Below are 27,981 nucleotides of genomic sequence, written 5' to 3'. Positions count from 1 at the left end.
AACATGTGTTCCAGTCACTGTTTTACAGTGTCTCTTTTTTCAATAGAACTACATGAGAGCTAAAGGTACTACTGAGTGAAACACTGCCCGAACTTTGGTGAATGTCGCTGCTTTAAAGTCCTACTCACATCACAAGCCTAGTATAACAGACATCATGGGTATGACCCCATTCCCCTGTTGTTCTGAGTAGTAGACATATCTAAACAACGCTGGCAGGGCTCGTGCCCACATGCTGTTTCCATAGGTCAAGGGTCAAATTCACAAAAGCAATGTGTTACAAAGATCTGCTGTAAGACCAGGAAGTGTTCATAATGTGTTCTTGTGACTTGCTGGCTTCCTCTGCATCTACGGTAGGACACCCGCTGGTCCTTTTGTTGACGATGCCACTCTTTCTGGTTGAGGACAGAGCAGACTTGGGTTCAAATACTATTTAAGATCATTTAAAATACTTTAGCTGGCCTTGACTGAGCTTGTCTGGTGCAATGGGACCAATAGAATAATTGCAAAAGTGCAAACCCCGGAACTCCAGGCAAGCTAAAGCAAACACTGGAACTCCAGGCAGACTAAAGCAAACACTGGAACATCAGGCAGACTAAAGCAAACACTGGAACTCCAGGCAGACTAAAGCAAACACTGGAACATCAGGCAGACTAAAGCAAACACTGGAACATCAGGCAGACTAAAGCAAACACTGGAACATCAGGCAGACTAAAGCAAACACTGGAACATCAGGCAGACTAAAGCAAACACTGGAACATCAGGCAGACTAAAGCAAACACTGGAACATTAGGCAGACTAAAGCAAACACTGAAAGTATTTGAAAATGTTCAAATAGTATTTAAATCCAGGTCTGGGCCATAGCACATCTCCCAGTGTCATCAATCTACTGTTTCCCCCTGGTGTCTAAATGTTAAGTGGATTGGGGTGGGGTGGTATTTATAATAGCTCCTGTCACAGACATGGACGAGATGGGTCCCATTATGTCTGCCGAAAACCAAACATTGTATTCCACAGTAAGAACCTCATACCAACCATGAATGATGCTCTGTATCAAAGAATTCTACAGGAGAATGTCAGGCCATCCGTCTGTGAGCTGAAGCTGAAGCACAGCTGGGTCATGCAGCAAGACAATTATCCAATGCACACAATCAAGTCTACATGAAAATGGTTAAAAAGCAACACATTTGAAGTTTTGGAATGGCCTAGTCAAAGTCCAGACCTAATCCCAATTGAGATGTAAGGACTTGAAACGAACAGTTAAAGCTTGAAAACCCACAAATGTTACTGAGTTAAAGCAGTTCTGCATTCAAGAGTGGGCCAAAATTCCACAGAGATGTGAGAGACTGATCAACAACTACAGGAAGCATTTGGTTGCAGTCATTGCAGCTAAAGGTGGCACAACCAGTTATTGAGTGTAAGGGGGCAATTACTTTTTCACACAGGAGAATTGGGTGTTGCATAACTTTGTTAATTAAATAAATATCATTTTTTTTGGTTATTTGTAAACTCAGGTTCCATTTATCTAATATTAGGTTTTGGTTGAAGATCTGCTAACATTCAGTATCAAAAATATGCAAAACTAGAGAAATTCTGAAAAGGGAGCAAAAACTCTATATTATTTTCATGCTGTCATTTTTTGTAGAGGATAGCCATGTGCTGGGGGGATATTTATAATAACAATAAATTATTGGATTTATATACTGCTTTTTCCAGATGCTCCAACCGCTTGTGGGGCAAACTCACCTCATCCGCCACCAATGTCCTCTATGTTGCGTAAGCCTGCATCCCTTGATACTCATAACTCATTACTGATATGGTAATACTGTGGTTGCTGGTTAGATGACAGTTTATTATAGCATGGGCTGTATGGATCATCCTTGTTCTACGCCACTGGTTTGATGTATAACATAAAATGTATTATTGATTGAATAACAGGGTCCCAAAATATTAGTAGAATGATCCAAGCAATATATTTGTTATAGGGCTTAGATTTGATGAAGATTGGTTCTGTTTCTTTTTATGTCAATGAAATTACAGCTGTTCCATGATAACTTCATTTTCATAACATTTGATTTCTTCCAGGAAGATGGCAAATGAAGTGCAACACTTTTAAAGTAAAACCCACATCCTTTTTTCATTTGATCAGAGGCTGCATTTGAGAGACAAATCGTAACTCTTAAGAGCCGTGTGTGTTTGCGTGGGGAGCAAAATGAGAGAGATTGAAAGTGGTGCCTGCACTTGGTGCCTGTTTCGTGGCTATAAATCCAAGACAGCATGTCTAAGCTTCGGCATTGACTTTGAAATGATGACTACCTAGCACTCACAATGTATACAATACATCCCACTTTGACAGGTGCCCAGCAAAGCTCCATCTGAGCCGTTTTTGCGCTCCATAGAACCAGCACTGCATGACAACTGGAGAGACTGGACTGTGATAGGTGGAGGGATTTTACTTATTACATGCATGTACGCACCAGTACACAGGGGTTCACTACAGCAGGGGGTTTGTTTGTACTGTATGACCTCCTGTACATCGTTTAACCGTATTTGACCCTCTAACCTTGTAGGTTGAGGCAGAGACGTAAATATACATGATTTGACTAACGCGGTTTGAGACTGAGGTTTTCTTCCATAGACATACTAAGAGGCAATTACATTTTTGGGGGCTGGCAAATCGCCCGTTGAGTGAACCTGACTCAAAATACTGCATGTTTATGAGTCAGCTATATGCTTATCTCTCTATGTTGATCTACATGTGTAGAGTTGCTATGGTGAGAAAGTGTTGTTCTTTGTGCGATGGCTAGAGAGTATTGTCGAGACCAGGAATTCCCCATGGGTATGCGCAATGCCGTCGGGGGTACGCCAAATAAAAATGCGATTCACATTTGTTTTTATAAAACAAACAAATTATAATTTTTTTAACAAAAAAACACAAATTCTTCACATTTTCAAAGTCCATTTAGTAAGGCCCGCATTCATAGAGACACATACCAGCTATACTACCAGCAGTACAACACCTGCACCTGTCGACGACACAAGTTGTTCTGCTTCCACGAGCACATCCAATGCTAGCATCAGTAATTATACATTTGTTGTTAGCCCAGCTAGCATGGACACTGACAGTTATGAATCTGCTGCAGCCGAAGATCTACTGCCCCCTTACCCGGGAAAGCACCGAACAACAGACAGGGACACTGGACCATCGAAGTGGTGCAAATATGATGAGAACTACATTGATTTGGGGTTCACTTTTACTGGGAGTAGTGCCTTTCCTCAGCCACAGTGTGTTAAGTGCAAAAGTATTATCTCACAACTCGATGAAACCTCTTGTGCAGACATTTAGAAACAAAACATGCCAATTTGAAAAATAAGCCACAGGAGTGTTTGAGCGAGAATTAAGATGACTTCGAGTAGTAAGACATGTATAAAAGCAACAGATACCATTAATTAGAAGGGGCTAGAAGCATCTTATATAGTGAGGTACTGAGTGGCTAGGACGGGCAAGCCCCATACTATTGTGGAGGACTTAATTCTTCCTGCTGCTGTGGATATGGCTGGGACAATGCTGGGGGGAAAGGCCCAGACAATGCCTTCATAACACAACACTGTTTCACGATGCATCAGTGACATGGCAGGAGATGTTTTGAAACAATTACTGCTTCGCATACAAGCCAGTGAATTCTAGGCGTTACAGCTGGATGAGTCAACAGACGTGGCGGGCCTGGCACAGCTCCTGGTATATGTCCGTTACGTTTATGGGGGGTCAATTAAGGAAGGCATCCTCTTCTGCAAACCACTGGAAACAAGGACAACAGGAGAGGATATTTTATAAGTACTGGACAGCTTTGTGACATCAAATGGATGTTGGTGGTCAAGATGTGTTGGTATCTGTACTGATGGCGCAAAAGCCATGACAGGGAGACATAGTGGAGTGGTAATGCGCGTGCAAGCAGTTGCTCCCTATGCCACTTGGGTGCACTGCAGCATCCACCGAGAGGCTCTTGCTGCCAAAGGAATGTCTGATAGCTTGAAATATGTTTTGGACATGACAGTGAAAATGGTTAACTTTGTTAAAGCAAGCTCCCTAAACTCTCGTATATTTTCTGCACTATGCAATGATATGGGCAGTGACCATGTAACGCTTTTACAACATACAGAAGTGTGCTGGTTATCAAGGGGCAAATTACTGACACGTTTTTTAAAAATGAGAGAGGAGCTTAAAGTTCTTTACTGATGTCACGTATTTCCTTGTGTTGAGGAAAGGAGGACCAAAATGCAGCGGGATTGTGGACACTCATGTTTATTCCTGATAAAAACAGGTAAGGTATCCACTTGAAGGAAAAACAAAACAATAAACAATACTCACAACGGCACCAGTGTGGCAGGCTCAAACAAACGCAGTGCACACAACAATCTCCCACAAAAGACACATACAAACACACCCTAATATATGGGACTCTCAATCAAAGGCAAATGACAACACCTGCCTTCAATTGAGAGTCCCAACCCCAATTGACCACACATAGATATACAACAGCTAGATCAATCATAGACATACATAACAAGGAACAGTGCCCAAAAACCCCGGAAATACACAAATCAAATCCCCTACAACAAACACACCACCCCGAATACCATAAAACGAATACCCTCTGCCACGTCCTGACCAAACTACAATACCAATTAACCCTTATACTGGCCAGGGCGTGACAACTGACCATCATTTTTAGTTGTTTGACCGCTTGCATGATGACGAGTTTCTCACACGACTGGCCTATCTGGGTGATGTTTTTTCTTGCCTGAATGATCTGAATCTTGGATTACAACGACCCTCCGCAACTATATTCAATGTGCGGGACAAAATTGAGGCTCTAAATAAGAAGTTGGAGCTCTTCTCTGTCCGCATTAACAAGGACAACACACAGGTCTTTCCATCATTGTATGATTTTTCGTGTGCAAAAGAACACCAATGCTTACGGACAATGTCAAATGTGATATATCGAAGCACCTGAGTGAGTTGGGTGCGCAATTACGCAGGTACTTTCCCGAAACAGATGACACAAACAACTGGATTCATTATCCCTTTCATGCCCTGCCTCCAGTCCACTTACCGATATCTGAACAAGAGAGCAACAAGCGATTCTGTGAAAATGTAATTTAATCAGAAGCCACTGCCAGATTTCTGGATTGGGCTGCGCTCAGAGTATCCTGCCTTGGCAATCATGCTGTTAAGACACTGATGCACTTTGCAACCACGTACCTATGTGAGAATGGATTGTCGGCACTTTAAGACTGAGACGCTCTCCAATACAACTCAACATTGCAGAGCATCCTTTCAAGCACACTCGTCTCATTAACCTGTGGTGAGTTATTCACAATTTTCGATTAGCAAATAACGTTTTATATGTAAGATGGTTAAATAAAGAGCAAAATGATTGATTATTATTATATTATTATTTGTGCCCTTTAATAGCTCTTTGTCACTTCCCATGAGCCGGGTTGTGACAAAAATGTATTCTTATGTTTAATAAATGTATTGTATAGTGTGTGTGTGTGTGTGTGTGTGTGTGTGTGTGTGTGTGTGTGTGTGTGTGTGTGTGTGTGTGTGTGTGGCAGGCTTACAATGATGGTAAAAAACAACATTTGAGAGTGCGCTGACCCTGGCGCTAGAGGGGGTACGCAGCTGGAGGTTGAATGTTTGAAGGGGTACGGGACTATAAAATGTTTGGGAACCACTGGTCCAGACCATGTGACCTGACCAGGGAAATAAATAAGTCCACTGAGTGATCTTCACATCATGATTTAGTAAAGTGATTGATCTACAGTTGCCCAATCCCAGCGCTCCACACTCCTACTCCTTCCCACTTGTGTTTTCCCATATACTCCAGCAAACAGATCCAATCCCCCGGTGAGCAGATCTCTTTAAGCATGCTCAGCAGTATTTCTGTGTAAAGATCAATTCTGGGGTTGGAGTTACCGCTGTTTGTCTCCAAGATCCACACTGGGAACAGTGGAACATCTGCTGTGCTCTGTGTGTCTGCCACACAAACATTCTCCCACGTCTTCTTTCCTAGAGTTATCGTGGCACTTCTCTCACTCCCACTGCCCGACAACATTGTAGCTGACGCAGATAAAGGGATGGGAGAGGTCCTTCAGTTTCAAAGCAGCACTGAACCTCCGGCACTACTGCTGTGCTCTTAACTCTGTAACTCTCACAGGAGTTGAGCTTATTTTGCTGTCTTGTTCTTTCTCCTAACAACCTACATATAGAATATATACAATAAACCCACTGTGGAGAAAATATAGAATCGAATCTTTCCGAATATGTTGCCCAAGAGAGATCATCTTTCTGAATATGTTGCCTAAGATATATAATATTTCTGAATATGTTGCCCAAGAGATATAATCTTTCTCAATATGTTGCCCAAGAGATATAATCTTTCTCAATATGTTGCCCAAGAGATATAATCTTTCTGAATATGTTGCCCAAGAGATATAATCTTTCTGAATATGTTGCCCAAGAGATATAATCTTTCTGAATATGTTGCCCAAGAGATATAATCTTTCTGAATATGTTGCCCAAGAGATATAATCTTTCTGAATATGTTGCCCAAGAGATATAATCTTTCTGAATATGTTGCCCAAGAGATATAATCTTTCTGAATATGTTGCCCAAGAGATATCATCTTTCTGAATATGTTGCCCAAGAGATATAATATTTCTCAATATGTTGCCCAAGAGATATAATCTTTCTGAATATGTTGCCCAAGAGATATAATCTTTCTGAATATGTTGCCCAAGAGATATAATCTTTCTGAATATGTTGCCCAAGAGATATAATCTTTCTCAATATGTTGCCCAAGAGATATAATCTTTCTGAACGTGTTGGCTAAGAGAGATAATCTTTCTGAATATGTTGCCCAAACTTGCCCCTGCTCAAACCTACTTCTCATCAGAACCCAATGTTGCCTTTTGCCTACCTGCAACGTGGTGTATGTGCCTTCAACTCATATTCCTCACACTAACTCGGTCAGAACATACAGAACATATAAAACTCATATTGTTACTTAGTATTATTACCACATACTATATACTTGGAAGATAGATAATGTGTTGAAAATTGCAGCCTCTAGGCAATATGTGCATGGTTTATATGGGAACTCTACACCAATACCAACGTGTCCCTCTGACTACACATATAGAAAACATATGGACCTCTCAAATATCTCAATACATTTCCACAAATTAAAAGCATTGTGTAGTAAAATAGATAGAATATTTCTAAGCATGAGTGCACAGACAAAAACATGTAATGTGTACTTGGAAAGTATTAATCTTCAACGACATGACAACAGATGTTTATTTGAACGTATGGGTAGAAAAGGTGTCCCTCTTATGTGGTGTCTCTTTCGCTGCCTGACTCGCTGCTGAGCTTACAGTTGTATGCTCTGAAAACTACTGTGGATTCTGCCCAGTTGCAGCCTTTACATTGTCAGTTATCTGAAGGTTTTGATGGTGCAATGGATGAAACGACTCTCAGTAGTTACGTTATATTAAAGGTACAATCCCTTCTGTGATGCATAGACACTTCATAAAGTCATTTGTGCTGTCTTCCTCATACTGCATTAAAAAACTAAGCTGACGGTACGCAAACGTAACATTTCCATGTGCCGTCTTGTTGTGATCTCTGAACAGTAGATGAGTGACACCTCTCACAACCACACCACTTTAAAGTATCAGTATGTGACTGAGGTTTATCATCCTATACATGAGTAACAGTCATTCAGATGAAAAGGCCCTGAGAGATCTGTCCCATTGACCCCATAGACATAGACAAATAGACTGTCCTTAGACAATCCCTCTACCTACAGGGCAATTATTAGCATCCTTCCAGCATGTCCATGAGTGGTCACATGACCTAAGCCATGGGGCATCAATCATGTGCCCGTCTTAAAAGGATAAGAGAGGAACCAGAAGACTTTTCCTGGCCTATGGGCAGATGTACGGTGCCCATTCTAGGACAACCTCAAGCCTCACCTCTCCTTGTGAGAAACACAGCCACCAAATGCATATGGAGGAAACAGAGTTGTACGCTCACCCTCTCAGCCCTCATTGTGAGTGGTGAGCCAAGAGGCTGAGGGTGTCCTAAAATGGACACCGAACAAACAATAAATATCCCTGACTCAATACATGAGTAACACAGCTTCTAAATGGCAGGCGGATAACGCCGGCGCACGCGTACCCCACCAGACAAGAGATGAGCGAGGAGACAGCCCTTTGTGTGCGTTTGTGGTCTACATGTTGTGAGAGCATTATTTGTTATCCCAAATCCTTTTTCTGAGGCTGTTATCTGGTTTCATTCAGATATCATCACAACACATAAAATGTGATCACATGAGCTTTGAACGTATGCTTTGCGTATTGCATCCCCCCCTCCCCCGCACTGAAGATAAATGTGTCCGCTGAAGGAGAAATGTCCAAATGCTTCGGAAGTGTGTGTGTGTGCGTGCATGCTTGCGTGCGTGCGTGCGTGCATGTGGCTCTGTCCGTCTCCCTGACTGGCATGTCCATCAATCTGTCTGTCCGTAAAGCCAGACTTCTATCATCTGCACATACGAAACAAAAACATTCTACATACAAATATAACTGTTTCCAAGCGAATTACAGTATCCTTATATTAACAAGTTCCCCTCTTTCCTCCATGTATTCAGTCGGTTCTAAAATAAACCAGCACAGATGAATGCTTAGATCACATCTACAAGTAACACACTGTGGCGACAAAGCCCTCCTCTCCAAAGGTGACCTTTGATAAATTATCCTTGGAAATCCTGAAACACTTGAAAATGAAATGTGGAATTTCTATGACCAAGCGTGTCAGCAGTGATTATCTCTCAGCTCTCAGCACCACCAGCAGAATGCAACAACATTATCAGCAGTCAACGAGATATTGCCGTCAATTCAATTTGGATAAAAGCACCATTCAATGTACTAGAAGTCTCATAATACTTAAATATATTGGGTATGAATGCACTACAAGCCATTTCGAATGCAAGGCTTACTTTTACTGGTCTTACACTGTGGTCAATGACTTGCTATTGTCACGTCCTGACCATAGAAAGCTTTTATTTTCTATGGTAGAGTAGGTCAGGGCGTGACAGGGGGTTTTGTCTAGTTAAAATGTTCTATGTTGTGTGGTTCTAGTTTCTGTTTTTCTATGTTGTTTTTTGGGGGGATGATCTCCAATTAGAGGCAGCTGGTCATCGTTGTCTCTAATTGGGGATCATATTTAAGTAGTTGTTTTTCCCACCTGGGTTTGTGGGAGATTATATTTTGAGGTAGTGTATGTTGCACCTCTTCGTCACGGTTTGTTGTTTTGTTTATTAGTTTATTTGTATGTCTTACATAGTTTCACAGTTTAAATTAAATGTGGAACGATACACACGCTGTGCGTGTGTATCTCCTTCATACGACAGCTGTGACAACTATTGCTTACTAAAATGTAACTTCATTTATCCTCAGAGTGTGTTGCATTATTCACCTGGTTTTGGACAACCACCTGTGATAAAGTTACTGGCCTTGGGAAAAATAACAATCTATGTCTCAAAGGACTGAATGTCACACCTTCAGTGGGATTGTTGCAGCAATACATGCTCATATATTGTACTGTAGATACAAGAAAATACTTAGGCATTGAAATAAAAGTGAAATTACTTTGCTATGCAAGAACAATAGAAGCAGGGCTTTCCACGAACGATACACAACATTACATAAACACGGTGATATATAAAGAAGGCCAGAACAATGTAGTCACACTTGGCCAGTGCTGTGATGTGCAGCTAGTCGTGACACGTGCAACTATTAAAATGTGACGCATGGTCAGACTCCTCAGCACGGTCAATGGCAATGGCCTGCTGGTCCCCTACATAATAACCAGAGAGCAAACAGCAAAGACAACAACATTCAGTGTTTTGATCTCCACCCAATAACCACACACAAACACATACATATGCACCACACAAGCACACACAGTCACACACACCCTACTGTACATACAGGATTACCACACAGCCACAGGGGCTGAGCTTGTGTTAACCCGTTAACCCTCCCCCATCACAATGAACAAGATAATGAACTAGATAACAGCGACCTGACCATCTGCCTTCAAGACCAAAAGGATCAACCCACACAGGGTTAAAGACAGGCATACTGTACTCAGCAGACAGCTTGAGCTCCATGTATAAACATGTCACATGTTTACATTAATACTGGATCCCTGAAAAGGTGATAATGTTGCACTAATGAAAGTAGTACATCATGGCTGGGATTAATACTGCACTGATGGAAATCCACACTTTGAGCAAATAGCATTGCTGTGCCACAATGAAGTGAACTTGAAAGGAAAAATAAGAAATAATGAACCACACTATTACAGTTGGATTCTTACAGTTTTTGAATGACTCACTAAGCTAAGTGCTAACATGTTCATTGAGATGTAAACACCCTCATCTGTAACTGCTCTCTTTATGTCCTACAATAGCATTCCTAGGCTGTGTTATTCATCGGTCCCACATAGACCTAATTGAGAGAAAGTCAGTCAAAGTCAACAAGCAACACTACATGACCAAAAGTATGTGGACACCTGCTCATTGAACATCTCATTACAAAATCATGGGCATTAAAATGGAGTTGGTTCCCCCTTCGCTGCTATAACATCCTCCACTCTTCTGGGAAGGCTTTCAACTAGATGTTGGAACATTGCTGTGGGGACTTGTTTCCATTCAGCCACAAGAGAATTAGTGAAGTCAGGCACTAATGTTGGGCAATTAGGCCAATTCATCACAAAGGTGTTTGATGGGGTTGAGGTCAGGGCTCTGTGCAGGCCAGTCAAGTTCTTCCACACCGATCTCAACAAACCATTTCTATATGGACCTGGCTTTGTGCATGGGGGCATTGTCATTCTGAAACAGGAAAGAGCCTTCCCCAAACTGTTTCCACAACATTGGACCCACAAAATCATCCAGAATGTCTTTGTATGCTGTAGCGTTAAGATTTCCCTTCGCAGGACCTAAGGCGCCTAGACCGAACCACGAAAAACAGTCCCAGACCATTATTCCTCCTCCACCAATCTTTACAGTTGGCACTATGCGTTTGGGCAGGTAGCGTTCGCCTGGCAACCGCCAAATGCAGATGGTGAAGCGTGATTCATTACTCCAGATAACGCGTTTCCACTGCTCCAGAGTCCAATGGCAGCAAGCTTTACACCACTCCAGCCAATGCTTGGCGTTGCGCATGGTGATTTAAGGCTTGTTTGTGGCTGCTTGGCCATGGAAACCCGTTTCATGAAGCCCCCGACGAACCGTTCTTGCGCTGACATTGCTTCCAGAAGCAGTTTGGAACTCAGTAGTGAGTGTTGCAACCGAGGACAGACGATTTGTACGCACTACACGCTTCCGCACTCGGCAGTCTCCACTTTGCGGCTGAGCCGTTGTTGCTCCTGGACGTTTCCACTTCACAATAACAGCACTTGTAGTTGCCCGGGGCAGCTCTAGCAGGGCAGAAATTCGACAAACTGACTTATTGGAAAGGTGGCATCCGATGATGGTGCCATGTTGAAAGTCATTGAGCTCTTCGGTTAGGACATTCTACTGCCAATGTTTGTCTATGGAGATTTCATGACTGTGTGCTCAAATTCATACACCTGTCAGCAACTGGTGTGGCAGAAATAGCCGAATCCACTAATTTGAAGGGGTATACGTGGTGTATTTCTCATAGCCCATCAAATAGTGACTTTGCCAGGCTATAGCCATAAATAACCCCTATTCCAACACACTGTCAGGCAAATGTTACAGTAAGTTAAGTCCCTAACTGACCACTAATCCCTCACCCTAAACACTTTGGTCCGGTTTCCCAGACCCAGTTTAAGCATTGAGGATCAGGGTAGAGTAGTATGATACAAGTTTTTGCAAAACATTTACTCCCTCGCTGTGGTATTCTATTCGTAATTTCATCCCCTTTCCCCCCTACCATCCCTACTTCTCCTACCATCACTACCATCACCACCATCCCTACCATCCCTACAACCACTACCATACATGCCAACAATACCATCACTAGCATCACTACCGTCATAACCATCACTACCATCCCTACCACAACTACCACTCAAACATTCCTACCATTGACTACCATCATCTCCATCCCTACCACTAGCATCACTACAATCCCTACCACCCCTAGCACCCCTACCATCACTTTCACCAATAACATCCCTACCATCTCCACAATCACTACCACAACTACCACCACTACCCTCACTACCATCACCACCATCCCTACCATCACTACCACCATTAGCATCACCATCCCTACCACTAGCATCACTACAATCCCTACCACCCCTAGCACCCGTACCACCCCTACCATCACTACCATCCCCACCATTAATTCCACCAATAACATACCTACCATCTCCACAATCACTACCATCACTACCATCCCTATCATCACCATCATCACTAGCATCACAAACATCACTACCATCAATAACATAACAACCATCCCTACCATCAACACAATCCCTACTATCACCACCATCACTGCCATCCCTACCATCACCACCATCACTACCACAACTACCACCACTACCATCACTATCAACACCACTACCACTACCACCCCTACCATCAATAACATAACAACCATCCCTACCATCAACACAAACCCTACTATCATCACCATCACTGCCATCCCTACCATCACCACCATCACCACCATCACTACCACAACTACCACCACTACCACCACTACCATCACTATCAACACCACTACCACTACCACCACTACCATCAATAACATAACTACCATCCCTACCATTACTACCACCACTACCATCACCACCATCACTACCACCACTACCATCACCACCACCATCCCTACCATCACTACCATCCCACAATCAATACCATCACCACCATCACTGCCATCCCTACCATCACTACCATCACAACCATCACTACCATCACCACCATCCTTACCATCACCAAATCCCTAATTATCACTACCATCAGTACCATCCCTACCATCACCACCATCACTACCATCACTACAATCACCACCATCACTTCCACCACTAACATCCCTACCATCTCCACAAGCACTACCATCACTACCATCACTACCACAACTACTTTCACTACCATCACCAACATCCCTACCACCACTACCATCCCTGCCATCACTACCATCACATCCATCCCTACCATCACTACCACAACTACCATTACCAACATCCCTACCATAACTACAATCACCACCATCCCTAAAACAACCATCACTCCTATCCCTACCATGACTACTATCACCACCATCCCTACAACTACCACCACTACCATCACCACCATCCCTACCGTCCCTACCACCACTACAACTACCACCACTACCATCACCACCATCCCTACCGTCCCTACCACCACTACCACTACCACCACAACCATCACCACCATCACCACCATCACTACACACCCCCATCTCTACCATCACAACCATCCCTACCATCACCACCATCACCACCATCACTACCCTTATTACCATTACTACCATCACTACGCACCACCATCTCTACCATCACAACCATTCCTACCATCACCACCATCAAAACCATCCCTACCATCACTACCACCACTACCATCACCACCATCACTACCACCAATACCATTCAAACTGTCAGTATCATCGCAATCATCCCTACCATCACCACCATCTCTACCATCACTACCATCAATTCCATCACAACCATCACTACAATCACCAGAATCCCCACCATCACTACCACCACTACCATCACTCCCATCCCTGCCATTACTTCCACCACTACCATCCTGACCATCATTACCACAACAACCATCACTACCATCACCACCATCCCTACCATCACTAAAACCACTACCATCGCTACCATTACCACCATCAGCACCACTATCACTTCCATCCCTACCCCCACTACCATCACTACCATCACCACCATCACCACCATCACTACCAGTAGTCTAGATACAAGAAAATACCTTGACATTATCTCTATACTAAAGCCGAGAAAAGAACTGAAGAAATAGACAATGAAATGAAAGTGAAATGACTTTGCTTTACAAGGGCAATAGAAGCATGGCTTTCCACCACCATCCATACCAACACTACCACCACTACCATCACAACCATCACTACCATCCCTACCACCACTACCATCACAACCATCACAACCATCACTACTATCACTACCCTCATTACCATTACTGCCATCACAACCATCACCACCATCACAACCATCACCACAATCGCTACCATCACCACCATCCCCACCACCACTTCCATCACCACCATGACCACCATCACCACCATCCCTAATATCCCTTTCACCACTACCATCACTACCATCACCACCATCACTACCATAACTACAATCACCACCATGACCATCACTACCACCACAACCATTAATACCATCACTACCACCACTACCATCACCACCATCACAACCATCCCTACCATCACCACCATCCCTACAATCAATACCATCACCACCATCCCCACCATCACTACCACCAATACCATCACTACCATCCCTACCACCACTTCCATCACCACCATGACCACCATCACCACCATCCCTACCACCACTACCATCACTACCATCACTGCCATTACTTCCACCACTACCATCCTGACCATCACTATCACCACAACCATCACTACCATAACCACCATCAGCACCATCACTAGCATCCCTACCACCACTACTATCACGACCATCACCACCATCACTACCAGTAGTCTAGATACAAGAAAATACCTTGTCATTATCTCTATACTAAAGCTGAGAAAAGAACTGAAGAAATAGACAATGAAATGAAAGTGAAATGACTTTGCTTTACAAGAGCAATAGAAGCATGGCTTTCCACTACCATCCATACCAACACTACCACCACTACCCTGACTAGGGACGAAATTCAGGAATATCAGAAAAGCAGTACTAATCTGGGATCAGTTTTGCTTTTTTAGATAGCAATGATTAAACTGCGGGGACCTGATCCTAGATCAGAAGTCCTAGACGCTTCATGAATACAGGCTGAGATTCCTGATGATTTCCTTTCGGGAAAGAAATATGCCACTTTGAGTAGCGAATGTGCACGCGTTGGTTTTGTCCCCAGGGTAATTGCCAAGTCATTGTAACGAGAGGCAGAGCGCACATTAATTCCTGCTGTTTCATCAATGCCTGTCTACAGAGGAATGTATTATGTTTGGTATTCCAACAACATTATTACGTCAACATGTGCTGATTATGAGGTGCTATTCTGTGTGTGTGTGTGTGTGTGGATGTGTGTGTGTGTGTGTGTGTGTGTGTGTGTGTGTGTGTGTGTGTGTGTGTGTGTGTGTGTGTGTGTGTGTGTGTGTGTGTGTGTGTGTGTGTGTGGGGGGGGGGGAGTGGATGTGTGAAATGTTGTATCATGCATGCTTGTATACCTACATACCTGTTTATGTAAAGAGAGTTGTTATAGGTCACTTGCCTCATCATCACTCATGTAACATTCATCCCACTACAGGCCATCCACAACTTCAAAAGACACTGATAGAAACTAGTTGATGAAAGTATAAAGCCCTCAAACTCAACTCTGGACCTAGAAGCCAGTTCCATTGGGTTTTTTCATTATTCCCCTCTAATCAGGGACTGACTTAGACCTGGTACACCAGGTGGGTGCAATTAATTATTAGATAGAACAGAAAACCGGCAGGTTCCGGACCTCGTAGGGTAAGAGTTGTCTGTCTGTCTGTCTGTCTGTCTGTCTGTCTGTCTGTCTGTCTGTCTGTCTGTCTGTCTGTCTGTCTGTCTGTCTGTCTGTCTGTCTGTCTGTCTGTCTGTTTATGAGTCTGTCTGTTGGCACAAACCCATTAAATGGAAGCTCACAATTAGAAACAGCTGATCGATAGAGTGAGTGAACAGCATGGGCGATGCTTGAATATTAATAGTGTTACTGGTTGAATGACTGTTAAAAGCATCTTCTCCATATTCATAGCCTTTTAATGAATTTGAATCAATGTGGCTCTGCCGGCTTTCTTTAAATGCAACTCCATATTCTTAGCCTTCTAACGAACTTGAATCAATGTGGCTCTGCAGGCTTTCTTTAAATGCAATGGCTGTACCTGACATGAGAGGTTGAGCTGTGTAGTGAAATGGCAAAGAAGGTTGAAATATATCTGGAAAGTTTGGGGAGATGGCCTATGCATCCCTAATTCAAAAAGCACTACCCTTTCATTAATAGTCTGGGAGTTTCTAATGAGTTTCTAATGACTGTTACCTTCCAGTTTGGATGGCAAGGGGCAGAGAGAAGTAGAGGGTCATTATAGGCCTGTCAGAGACAGACAATCCAAAAACACATTGGGTAGATTTTCTCCAATCAACCCATTTAAACAACAAAGAGGTCATTGGAATAAAACAATGAAATACTTAAGAGTTTATTCAAACCGAGAAGCACTATCCAGTCGGATTTAAAGACTAAAATACAGTACAACAATTCAGAGGGGGGAATCAAACATATAGAATGAATGGCCATCACGGTCTCATACAAGACTATGCCTATAGCTAAATGAGTCACGCGCAGCGAGAGAGAGGATGAAAATAAAACTCGAGTATAATCCCTCAGCCGCTAACGGTGTCACTCAAGGATTAGTGTGCTAAAGAAAAAAATAACACGCTAATACTATGCAGCGAAATTAAACGCACGAAGCACTGGCATGGAGCGTCCCTGACATTCCCCAAAATATTGACTTTGTTTCAGAACTAGGCTACCCCTCACGGAATTCTAGCAGGCTACAGTAGCGGAGTAGCCTATAGCGCACTAACAGAGTAAACCATGCATACTCAACTCACAACTTCATTGCCATCAACTGAACTGTAGCCTATTGCCTCCAGTTCAGACGGCATAGATGAGTTTATCAAGACCTGTGGTAAGTAAACTAAATCCCAAACCCGATACATATATTCTTAGAATATTGTATTTAAATAAGAGGACAGGTTTCAGGTAATGGGGAAATAGTTTTACGGAGGGGTTTGCCCTTGATGTCGATTACATTGCAGTTCGAGGATAAATGAAACACACTTTTATGTAAGGTGCACTTTCAGTGGACTATGTTGTATATTTATATTCACATTTCACATTTTTCATTTGTTTTTAGCAGAAGAAACACTAGAAATATCCATGTCTATTGTGTTTTACCTGTATGTCCAGACGCAAACCATCCAGAAGGATAATCCGCACGAGATTAGAAAAAGAAACTGTAGTTCACAACTATATGTCAAATGGGTCAGATGAAATCCACCGTTTGTAACTAGAAATCCACACAATAGACCTTAGAATAAGTTTATAAACGGGTAGTCTGTAAATCCTTTTCGAATACCATCAACCATTTTGTATAAAGAGCGAATCCCTGATCTTCAGCACAGCACCACCGGAGGAGTAGACAGCTCCGTTAGAAGCAGCGGTCTAAACTCACTCTCTTGTCTCCTGTGCCACTGAGGCACCAGCCACCAGCTCCAACCTCACCTACTGGCTGCGTCCCGATCCGATTTACATACAATCACAGGACGAACCAATCAAAAGCCCCGCAGAAAGCTCCTCCAGAGCGAGAGTGGAGACAGACAATCTGCCTCGTCTGATTCCATTCGCTGGATATAAATGTCCTTGACTTGAAATGAATTGGGGTTGGGGGGATATCGAATGTCCCCCTTCCTACTGTTCAGAATTTTGCATCACTGAAATTAGTCAGTCAAGTCCTGCAAATCATCATGCAAGTAAGTCACCATTAACAGAGGAGGTATTACAAATACATACTAATACAATAATCTATGTTTTCGGGAAATTATTCATATTTTGCTCATCAATACGCACATTATCAAATTGTACCACATTTTTTTCTAAACTGAACAGTGTTGTAAAAGCATATTCCTTCAAGTTATTCTACCAAACACAGAACCTTTTCAATGGAAATTGAGCTGACTACATCTCAATAAATTGATATGGTAAACCAGGAACCCTATCCTTCTTGAAACAATAGTGAAACTGAACAATTATCTTTGAATTCCAGGCTAAGTATGTGTATAGGCATATTCAAATATCATTTTATTTTAAGTCACCAAGCATGATCAACATTCAAGCCAAAATAGCTATGTGTCACATGCACATTAACATAATCAAACATGATGCACACGGATAGTCATCCAGCCCCATATGTCAACCATGTCATTGCCACTGCCAAATGAAGTTACAGCATGATTTATGGTTGGAATAAGTGGAAACATTCCATAAAACATTCTCCCAACGGGCTTGTGTGTATCATGGCACATCTGTGCACAGAAGACACATCTCACCCAGATATTGCTGAAATTGCATCGATTTATCAAATTGTCATACATTTATATGTGAAATATGGTATTGGAGAAAACAGGGGAAATATGTAAATGTCAATATGTGCATGAGAACTAAGCATGATTATTTCAGACATTGAATGGGCAAATACATCCAGTCTTATGTGTCTCTTATTTTGAAAAGGATTATGATGGTACTCTAATGGGGTGTGGAAGCAATACCACAGATGTGATTTTGTGACTGGAGTTTCACATTCTATTATCCATGAAAGTGTTCTGCAGAGCTCCAGATTGCATTGTCAACCTCGGCTACAACCACTGTGACAGGCTGAATTACTAGGCCTTGGCGCATGGGACCCCGGGCCCCGCACTCAGACTTGGTTGGCACTTATGGTTCTAAGAGGGTTGTGTAAGAAGAATCAGAGTGATGTTAGATGACCTCTCTACTCGACCTCTTGACACCAACACAAAGCTCTCAGTGTGATGCCTTGGTAAAATTATCTGACAATGGGACACCTTTGTCCTTGTCTGAATATTTAAAAAACTCCTATCCAGCCTTTGTGTGCAATGTATTATTATTAGTGCATTCATCTGCTCTTATTCATTTGTATTGTCTGTTACAAGGAGTCATAAGCTCCTTTACACTGAACAAAAATATAAACGCAATATGCAACAATTTCAAAGATTTTGCTGAGTTACAGTTCATATCAAGAAATCAGTCAATAAAAACAATTAATTAGGCCCTAATATATGGATTTCACATGACTGGGCAGGGGTGCAGCTATACTGTAGGTGGGCCTGGGAGGGCATAGGCCCACCTAATTGGGAGCCAGCCCCCCCAGACGATCCCGCAGGTGTAGAAGCCGGATGTGGAGGTCCTGGGCTGGAGTGGTTACACATGGTCTGCGGTTGTGAGGCCGGTTGGACACACTGCCAAATTCTCTAAAACGAGTCGGCTTATGATAGAGAAATTAACGTTCAATTCTCTGGCAATAGCTCTGGTGGACATTCCTGCAGTCAGCATGCCAATTGCACACTCCCTCAAAACTTGAGACATCTGTGGCATTGTGTTGTGTGACAAAATGACACATTTTAGAGTGGCCTTTTATTGTACCCAGCACAAGGTGTACCTGTGTAATGATCATACTGTTTGATCAGCTTGTTGATAAGCCACACCTGTCAGGTGGATGGATTATCTTGACAAAGGGTAAAATGCTTCTTAACAGGGATGTTAACATATTTGTTCACACCATTTGAGAGAAATAAGCTTTTTGTGCATATGGAACATTTCTGGGATCTTTTCTTTCAGCTCATGAAACATGGGACCAGAACTTTACATTTTGCATTTATAGTTTTTTCAGTGTAGTTAGCCTTATAATGCATAATGTCACCTGTTTGTGAAGCTTAATTAATACATTTAGTCAGTATGCGTTTATCATGCCTGTTTTAATAAGCCTTCATATGTTAAAGTAATCCTTAGTAGGACTAGCACTAAGGGCCAAAATAATGGCACTTTAAATGCCATTCATAATGCATTACACTTAGACAGATCACAGAAAGGGTTACCAAAGCATCAGCAACATCAACACAACTAAAACTAACCTAATATGGAGACAACAGTTATTTAGGACTTTGAACCTTTAAGAACAGATTAAATGGGTTCTTGGAACGTTCTTGTAACATCAGGCAAATGTTTTGTACAAACATTCTCTAATCATCAGTACAGCTGGACAGTTTTTGTGTAACGAGAGCATTTGCCTCAACCTAACGAATGTTGTGGGAACTTTCACAGAACCAACTTACTTTTGATGGTATTACATTACTGACACATTGTGTCATTACATTACCTGGAAACCTATGATACCTTTTGGGGAATGTTCTGTGGTGGTTATTACAGACATTCCAAGGATATTTCATTTTTATATTATTTTATAAAAAACATTCTTTGAACTTTGGGGGGGATGTTATCATCCTGATGTTAGATAGAAGCTCCCAAGTGGCGCAGCGGTCTAAGGCACTGCATCTCAGTGCTAGAGGTGTCACTACAGACCCTTGTTTGATTCCAGGCTGTATCACAACTGGCTGTGATTGGGAGTCCCAGAGGGTGGTGCACAATTGGCTTAGTGTTGTCTGGGTTTGGCTGGGGTAGGCCGTCATTGTAAATAAGAATTTGTTCGTAACTGGCTTGCCTAGTTAAATAAATAAATTTAATTTAAAAAATAACCCTAATTTGAATTTATTGATCATCTTGGCTAATGTTCTGGGAATGTTCCTGGTTTGCTGGGTGGGCACTGACTTGGCAGTGATATATTACCTTGAGAGTTGAGACACTGACTTCTGAAGTCGTGGGCGAGTGGAGACACACCTTCCCTCGATTCCACTTCCAGTCCCTGGAATCTCTGCCTGAAAGAGAAATCATTACTCACCATCAGTAAATAGGGGTTCAGTCTCAGGGCAGTATCCAACCAGAGCCCACACACCTTAGCTGGCAGCCTGGATGTCCTTCCACCAAGCCTGGGCAGGGAGAGTCTGAGAGAGGGAAAAAATATGGTTCATATTAGTTGGGTCAGTTAAAGCGTCAATCAGTAATTTAAGCAATAAAAAAGTGCACCCCCGCCCATGTTTTGGTGGAAAGCTGAGGGATGGGGCTGGAGAAATGTAACCACTCTCAAATTCATAGACAGAGCTATGGATTCAAGGAGTGGCCATCCATGATATTATAATGTACGTTTTAACCAAGTTTTGAGGCTATAGAGTGTTTGTTTACATTTACTTTGTTTACAAACATTGACGTAAAACAAGCTTTTATTTTGGGTTCTGATGGGGTACGACAGTTGAACTAAGCTCATGAGGCCTTTATAAGTTATAGAATCAATGAGTACATATCATTCATTTATAAGTCCAGAAAATGGATGTAGCAACTGCAGATTGCCCCTTTAAGTACCTCTAGCTAACCTTTTGTCTAGCTAAACATTTGAAGATGTTAGGAGAAACAAGAAAACAAGAACTTTAGAAGTACAAATGAAGGTGATAAAGGTGGTGATTATAGGAAATTACTTTTCAAACTTGATCAAAGCACTTTTGTAATCGAAGTGATGTTGAAAATGCAACAGGATTTGGACACTCACGCCACGAAGAGGAGAGAGATAGCTAATTACCCTTGTCACAATCAACAGAGAGGCACACACACACATACGCGCACACACACACACACACACACACACACACACACACACACACACACACACACACACACACACACACACACACACACACACACACACACACAAACACAAAGTAAGTTGTATTTTTTTCTATAACAGTAGTTGATTGAGGTATACCGTTTTTCCCCCCAAAGAACTTGCATCCCTGTTGGCATTGTGTTTAATTAAGATAGAAAGGACCACATGCTAATTTGTGTCAGAGTATAATGCAAGACATATTATCAGTTTGCCATCACTATCTTTGAAAGTGTTTGTTTTGTTACATGTTCATGTTTATTCTACAACATCCAGTCACATTTACTTGCATGCCTAAATATGCAACCAGGTGCTCCGAGCAAAAAGTAGACTTATATAAAAAATAAAAACTTTTGATGCTTCCAACAATTGAATTGGATCTTATTATTGTCATATAGCCAGTATTTATTGTTGGTGTATTGCACACCTGTAGCCTATAGCCTGTTTGCATATGTGCATTTCCATGAAAAAGGACCCATGTGAAGTTCATAGGAGCATGTCAAATAGTCAAACAACATACGCACTATACACACACACACACACACACACACACACACACACACACACACACACACACACACACACACACACACACACACACACACACACACACACACACACACACACACACACACACACACACACACACACACACCGTACACATGGATTTTGTGTTGTAGACGTGATACTAGATTGTGGCCTGAGAGCATACACTTAATGTGTTGTGAAATCTGTTGTGAAATGTATTGTAATGTTTTAAAAGTTTGATATAACTGCCTTCATTTTTCTGGACTCCACGAGGCAGCAGCTAATGGGGATCCATACAAATACAAATAAAAAAATGAAAGCCAAGAGTCTATATTTTCCATCGTAAAATATGTGGAATAAGCAAAGTCTTTGAATTCTGGTCAAACAGATGTAAAGGGGTATTGGACAACATCTACCTGGAAAAAGGTATTAGAAATACATAAAAACACAATAGTGACGAGGTAAAGACCCCTGCCAATTAATAATAACACATTTTTAGTTTGGGATAAATTATTTACCTTCTGTAAGTTTAAGAAACATTGCCTTGTGCCTTGTAATTCTGTTACCAAAAACCCACATATCTTTAAGATATTTTCTCATTTCGCTCCCTCATGAGGGGGGAGCATGATGAAAGTTCACAGAAGTAACAAGTATAGGTAGACCTACCAATTAGTTATAGTGTGTTACTGATATCAACTTTGTTTATGAATTATTACGTGATTAACACTTAATTCTGTTACCAAATTGGTAACGAAATTACTGCAATAGAATTGTCTACAATGGCAAATCATAGTAGTCACAAACCACAGTTGGGTCTCCTGCTACTGTTCTCCCTTCCACTGCCATACTGTTATCTTCAGCTCATAGGATCACCTGCTACTGTTCTCCCTTCCACTGGTATACTGTTATCTTCAGCTCATAGGATCACCTGCTACTGTTCTCCCTTCCACTGCCATACTGTTATCTTCAGCTCATAGGATCACCTGCTACTGTTCTCCCTTCCACTGGCATACTGTTATCTTCAGCTCATAGGATCACCTGCTACTGTCCTCCCTTCCACTGGTATACTGTTATCTTCAGCTCATAGGATCACCTGCTACTGTTCTCCCTTCCACTGGTATACTGTTATCTTCAGCTCATAGGATCACCTGCTACTGTCCTCCCACTGGCATACTGTTATCTTCAGCTCATAGGATCACCTGCTACTGTCCTTCCACTGGCATACTGTTATGTTCAGCTCATAGGATCACCTGCTACTGTTCTCCCTTCCACTGGCATACTGTTATCTTCAGCTCATAGGATCACCTGCTACTGTCCTCCCTTCCACTGGCATACTGTTATCTTCAGCTCATAGGATCACCTGCTACTGTCCTCCCACTGGCATACTGTTATCTTCAGCTCATAGGATCACCTGCTACTGTCCTCCCTTCCACTGGCATACTGTTATGTTCAGCTCATAGGGTCACCTGCTACTGTTCTCCCTTCCACTGGCATACTGTTATCTTCAGCTCATAGGATCACCTGCTACTGTCCTCCCTTCCACTGGCATACTGTTATCTTCAGCTCATAGGATCACCTGCTACTGTCCTCCCTTCCACTGGCATACTGTTATCTTCAGCTCATAGGATCACCTGCTACTGTTCTCCCTTCCACTGGCATACTGTTATCTTCAGCTCATAGGATCACCTGCTACTGTTCTCCCTTCCACTGGCATACTGTTATCTTCAGCTCATAGGATCACCTGCTACTGTTCTCCCTTCCACTGGCATACGGTTATCTTCAGCTCATACCAGTTATTTCTTTCTCTTTCTGTCCTCTGGTGGTTAAACTAAGACTGTGAAAACAGTCTGGACAACTCCTCCCTCTCACTCTCCTTCTCTCTGCCGCTCACTTAATCTCTCACTTTCTCTCGCTCTCTCTCTCGTTCTCTCGCTCGCCTCTCTCTCGCTCTCCTCTCTCTCTCCAATTAATTTCACCTTTCCCGGCTCTTACTGACACCTACCATGACACCTACCATCTACCCTCTTTCAAGTTACTGTGACAAGCATCCTCACCCACTGAGCACCGACCGACATCGGATGTCCATGGACAGTTTAAATTTGCTCAATCTGCCCTGGCCAAAATCCACCCTGACCAAATCTGAACCAATCATAGACCTCTATGTTTCACTAGTTCTGACAGCACAGTAGAGCACAGTCAAGTACAGTACATAACAGTAAACGAAAGTATATTACAGTACTGTACAGTAGAGCACACTAGAGTAGAGTACAGTATAATGTACTGTATTGTACTGTATCCTACTGAAAATATCTACTTTACTATACTCTCCTGTACTGTACTGAACTCTACTGTGCTGTGCTGTTCTGTATTCTACTGTGCTCTACTGTGCTCTACTGTAATGTCCAAACTTGTGAAATGTAGACGTCTAGGATTGTTTCATATTTGGTCTGTTCCGGACCAACCAAATGTGGTTTTACAATAATAGCCAAATCTGTAAAAGAAGGATATTGCATATTCCTACCTTTCGGTACCTATTCAGAATAGATCACTATGAAGAGAATGACAGTCATATCTATAATTATGCATTTCTGTATTGTACAGATCAGGGACCCATGATGTAATTTTGTTACTCTAAGTCAGTTACCGTATGTAAAGCTATTTCCCCTACTGTAGGGGAAGTATAACAAAAATGTTTTACTCAAGTTGTCATGTCATAGCTGACACCCCATTCTTTCTGCAGAGATCTTTGAATCTTTATTCGGGCAGCAAAGCAGATATTTAACAGAGTTTTTGGAAAACATGGTCACATAAAAAAACTGAGGAAGATTTTACTGTAATTCTGTTACCAAACTTTGCTTCTGCACAGTTCTTCCAGTAAATGTGTTTTTGTGAAATATTCTGTCTAAATTGTTAAAAGTAGTCCTTGTGCATGGAGTTGTATGGTTTGGTAAACTTTGAAATCAATGGTTTTTGTTTGGCATATATGTTTTAATCGAAAATCTGAGTCAAAGCGTAATTCCATTCCGTTACCGCGGAATTTCCCATACCTGTAAGCGGAAGATAATGAGTTACATGTACTAGAGCTAAAGCCAGGACTTTTTTCTGACCATGTGACTTGACAAGGAAAAACTCTGGGCCCCAATTAGACCACAGTTATTACACCTTGCATTAACTTCCACCTAGTCCCAAAACTGGTCTCCATCTTTCCTTCATATAGTCCTGAGAGGTGTTACCAAATCAATGGAGCTACCATGGGACATAGCCTATGTTCTGTTCCCTGAAACTGCCAGGGAGGGTAGCCCACCTTGCCCATGGAAACATAACGAAAAGGAGCTGAAACTTATTCCTGGAACTGAAATGTTCAATACAGGCTTCTGTCCACAGGTATAAAACATCAAAGGCTGCCTCTTTCTTTGCTTTATTCCTCGATTCTAAAATGCAATCTGATACGGATAGAATAAAGTCAAAAGCTGCTATCAAAGTGGTTTCATGACTGAAACATTTCAACTAAATCAAAACACTCATGACACAAAGTTCAAAATATTTGTAATCTTGAATCATTTGTATAATGATGTAGACATTGAACTTTCTGCCTGTAAATGAAAGAATATTATGTAGATGCATGTATCCATGAGAATCAAGAGTGACATAAATTAATGATTGTGGTTATTTCAAAGCATTCTTTCATTTAGAGTCATTAACATATCACTAAACAAAGTTTCTCAGCTTTCTATTCCTGTTGCTCTATAGCACAATTTCCTCAACAAAAACGAATTCCCAATTTTATTTCTATCTCTCCACTTTTAATTGTTTTTTCCAATCTTCCCACCTATAAGCACCCAGAGGAACGCTTTTGATTGCTTGGAATCTTCACCCCCTCTCCACCTCTGATCACATTGCGCTCCCCTGCGAACCCAGACAGGTACAGTATCATCCATCCTTATTGCTTTTCCACTCATATCATTGTCCTAAATCCAAACAAGACACTTTTATCCCACAGCTTTGGGAGTGTCATCTCTTGCTTTCTATAGAATATTTGATACTATCTTTGATAGTAGGGCTGTCTTTGCTCCCTGCATCTCTCCCTGGCCCTCAAGTAAACTTAGATTTTTGGCTTTGATAACAGTTCATATCCACTTAAGAGGATCTAAATCCACTTTCAGATCAACCTCCAAGGTGCTGAATCGCTGCTATCAAGTCCTCTCCATTTAGAGCACTAATAGACTACCAATGCACTGTTGTTTGCTATTGACACAGAGCTAGCATACTATCCATGCCTGCATAAATGTAACAAAGTAGTTACAACAGTTTATTGAGAGATGTTTTTCATCAAAAGGTTCTCTGCTATTTTGATTGTGGCTCACCTGTAAAATGAAAAGAGGCTATGTATGGGAGTTTGTGGTCGCGAGCACACCGATTCATTTATTTGGCGCCAAGATTTAGTTGGCGGCTCTACACTAATTAGCTTACTCTTCCATAAATGCATTTGTGGGTTAATAGTTTAACTACAAGTTGATCACGTTTAAGAATTTGCGTTAAAGTTAAGCCTACTAAATGTAAACGCTTACTTTGTTTGACCTAGGCCTACCTGTTAACTGGCTGTTGCTTTGAAATAATTATTTATTATTTAATTCAGCTAAGTTGGGCCTTGTTTCAACGTCCTGTTTATTATTTTTGTTGTATACAGTCAGTTCCAAAATTATTTGCACCCTTGAAAAAGATGAGCAAAGAATACTGTATAAAATAAATAATACAAATACTGAGCTACTGTATATTGTATTAAAAAAAAATCTATATTATTTCATATTAATAAAATTGCGCAGAGAAAGAGATTTTGTTTAACAAGTAATATATTTTTTAAGATGGGGTCAAGATTATTGGCACTCCTGTTTTCAATACCTTTCGATACCTCACCTTGCGAGGATAACGGCACTTAGCCTTTTTCTCAAATATTTTATGAGATTGGAGAACACATTGGGAAGGATCTTAGACCAGTCCCCCATACAGAATCTTTCCAGATCCTTGATATCCTTTGTCTGCGCTTATGGACGGCTCTCTTCAATACTGAGATGGCCATTGTTAAATGTTGATTTTGTGCTCAATTAACCATTTCTTTGAGGATTTGTATGTGTGTTTGGGGTTATTGTATTGCTGAAAGATCCACCTGAGGCCAAGTTTCAGCCTCCTGGCAGAGGCAACCAGATTTTGGCCAAAAATGTTCTGGTACTGGGTAAAGTTCATTATGCCGTTGATCTTAACAAGAGCCCAAGGACCAGTGGAAGCGAAAAAGCTCCATAACATCAAATACCCACCAATATTTTACAGTAGGTGTGGGGTAATTTTCTTCTTATGCATCCTTATTTTGAAGCCAAACCCACCACTGGTATTTTCATGTCATCTGACCATAGCACCAGTTCGAATCCAAGGGTCAATGCCATTTAGCAAACTCCAGACATTTACATTTGTTGGCTGACATGAAAATAGAGCTCTTGGCCCTGCACACCAGTGGAGGGTTTGGCGCCAAAATAAGGATGCATAAGCAGAAAAGAACCCCATATGCCTTCAATATAAACTTGCATAGGATCCGTAAATATTTATTAAAAAAATTACATTATGGGCCTAGTTTATCCACGGAGGAAGCGCTGAGCTATATAGGGAGAAAGAAAGGATACTTCCTGGCTAGCAACCATGATCTGCTGAGATAATGGAGGGGTTGACCATACTAACGGTTGGCCATTCGTTTACATGTGAATTCTTAACTAGATGGGTGGGGCTTAAGAGGCTGTGAACGATGTTGAA

The 27,981-nt window shown here is 41.8% G+C and overlaps 1 protein-coding gene across 3 annotated transcripts in view; it reads right to left on the bottom strand.

The window, feature by feature from the left end:
* Positions 1 to 17,591, bottom strand: part of LOC106604535 (follistatin-related protein 5) — a 211,253-nt gene extending 193,662 nt beyond the window's left edge. The window contains exon 1 of one of the 3 annotated variants that reach the window (XM_014199254.3): positions 17,268 to 17,591. In XM_014199254.3, the coding sequence (XP_014054729.3) occupies positions 17,268 to 17,290 (23 nt within the window). In that variant the 5' untranslated portion in view covers positions 17,291 to 17,591. The remainder of the gene's footprint in view (positions 1 to 17,267) is intronic. The other 2 variants (XM_014199251.3, XM_014199252.3) reach the window with 2 other exon arrangements.
* Positions 17,592 to 27,981: the final 10,390 nt, after the last annotated feature.

Source organism: Salmo salar, chromosome 05 (assembly GCF_965601325.2).
Source record: "Salmo salar chromosome 05, fSalSal1, whole genome shotgun sequence".
NCBI classification, from domain to species: domain Eukaryota; kingdom Metazoa; phylum Chordata; class Actinopteri; order Salmoniformes; family Salmonidae; genus Salmo; species Salmo salar.
This window is presented reverse-complemented; position numbering and strand designations above follow the sequence as displayed.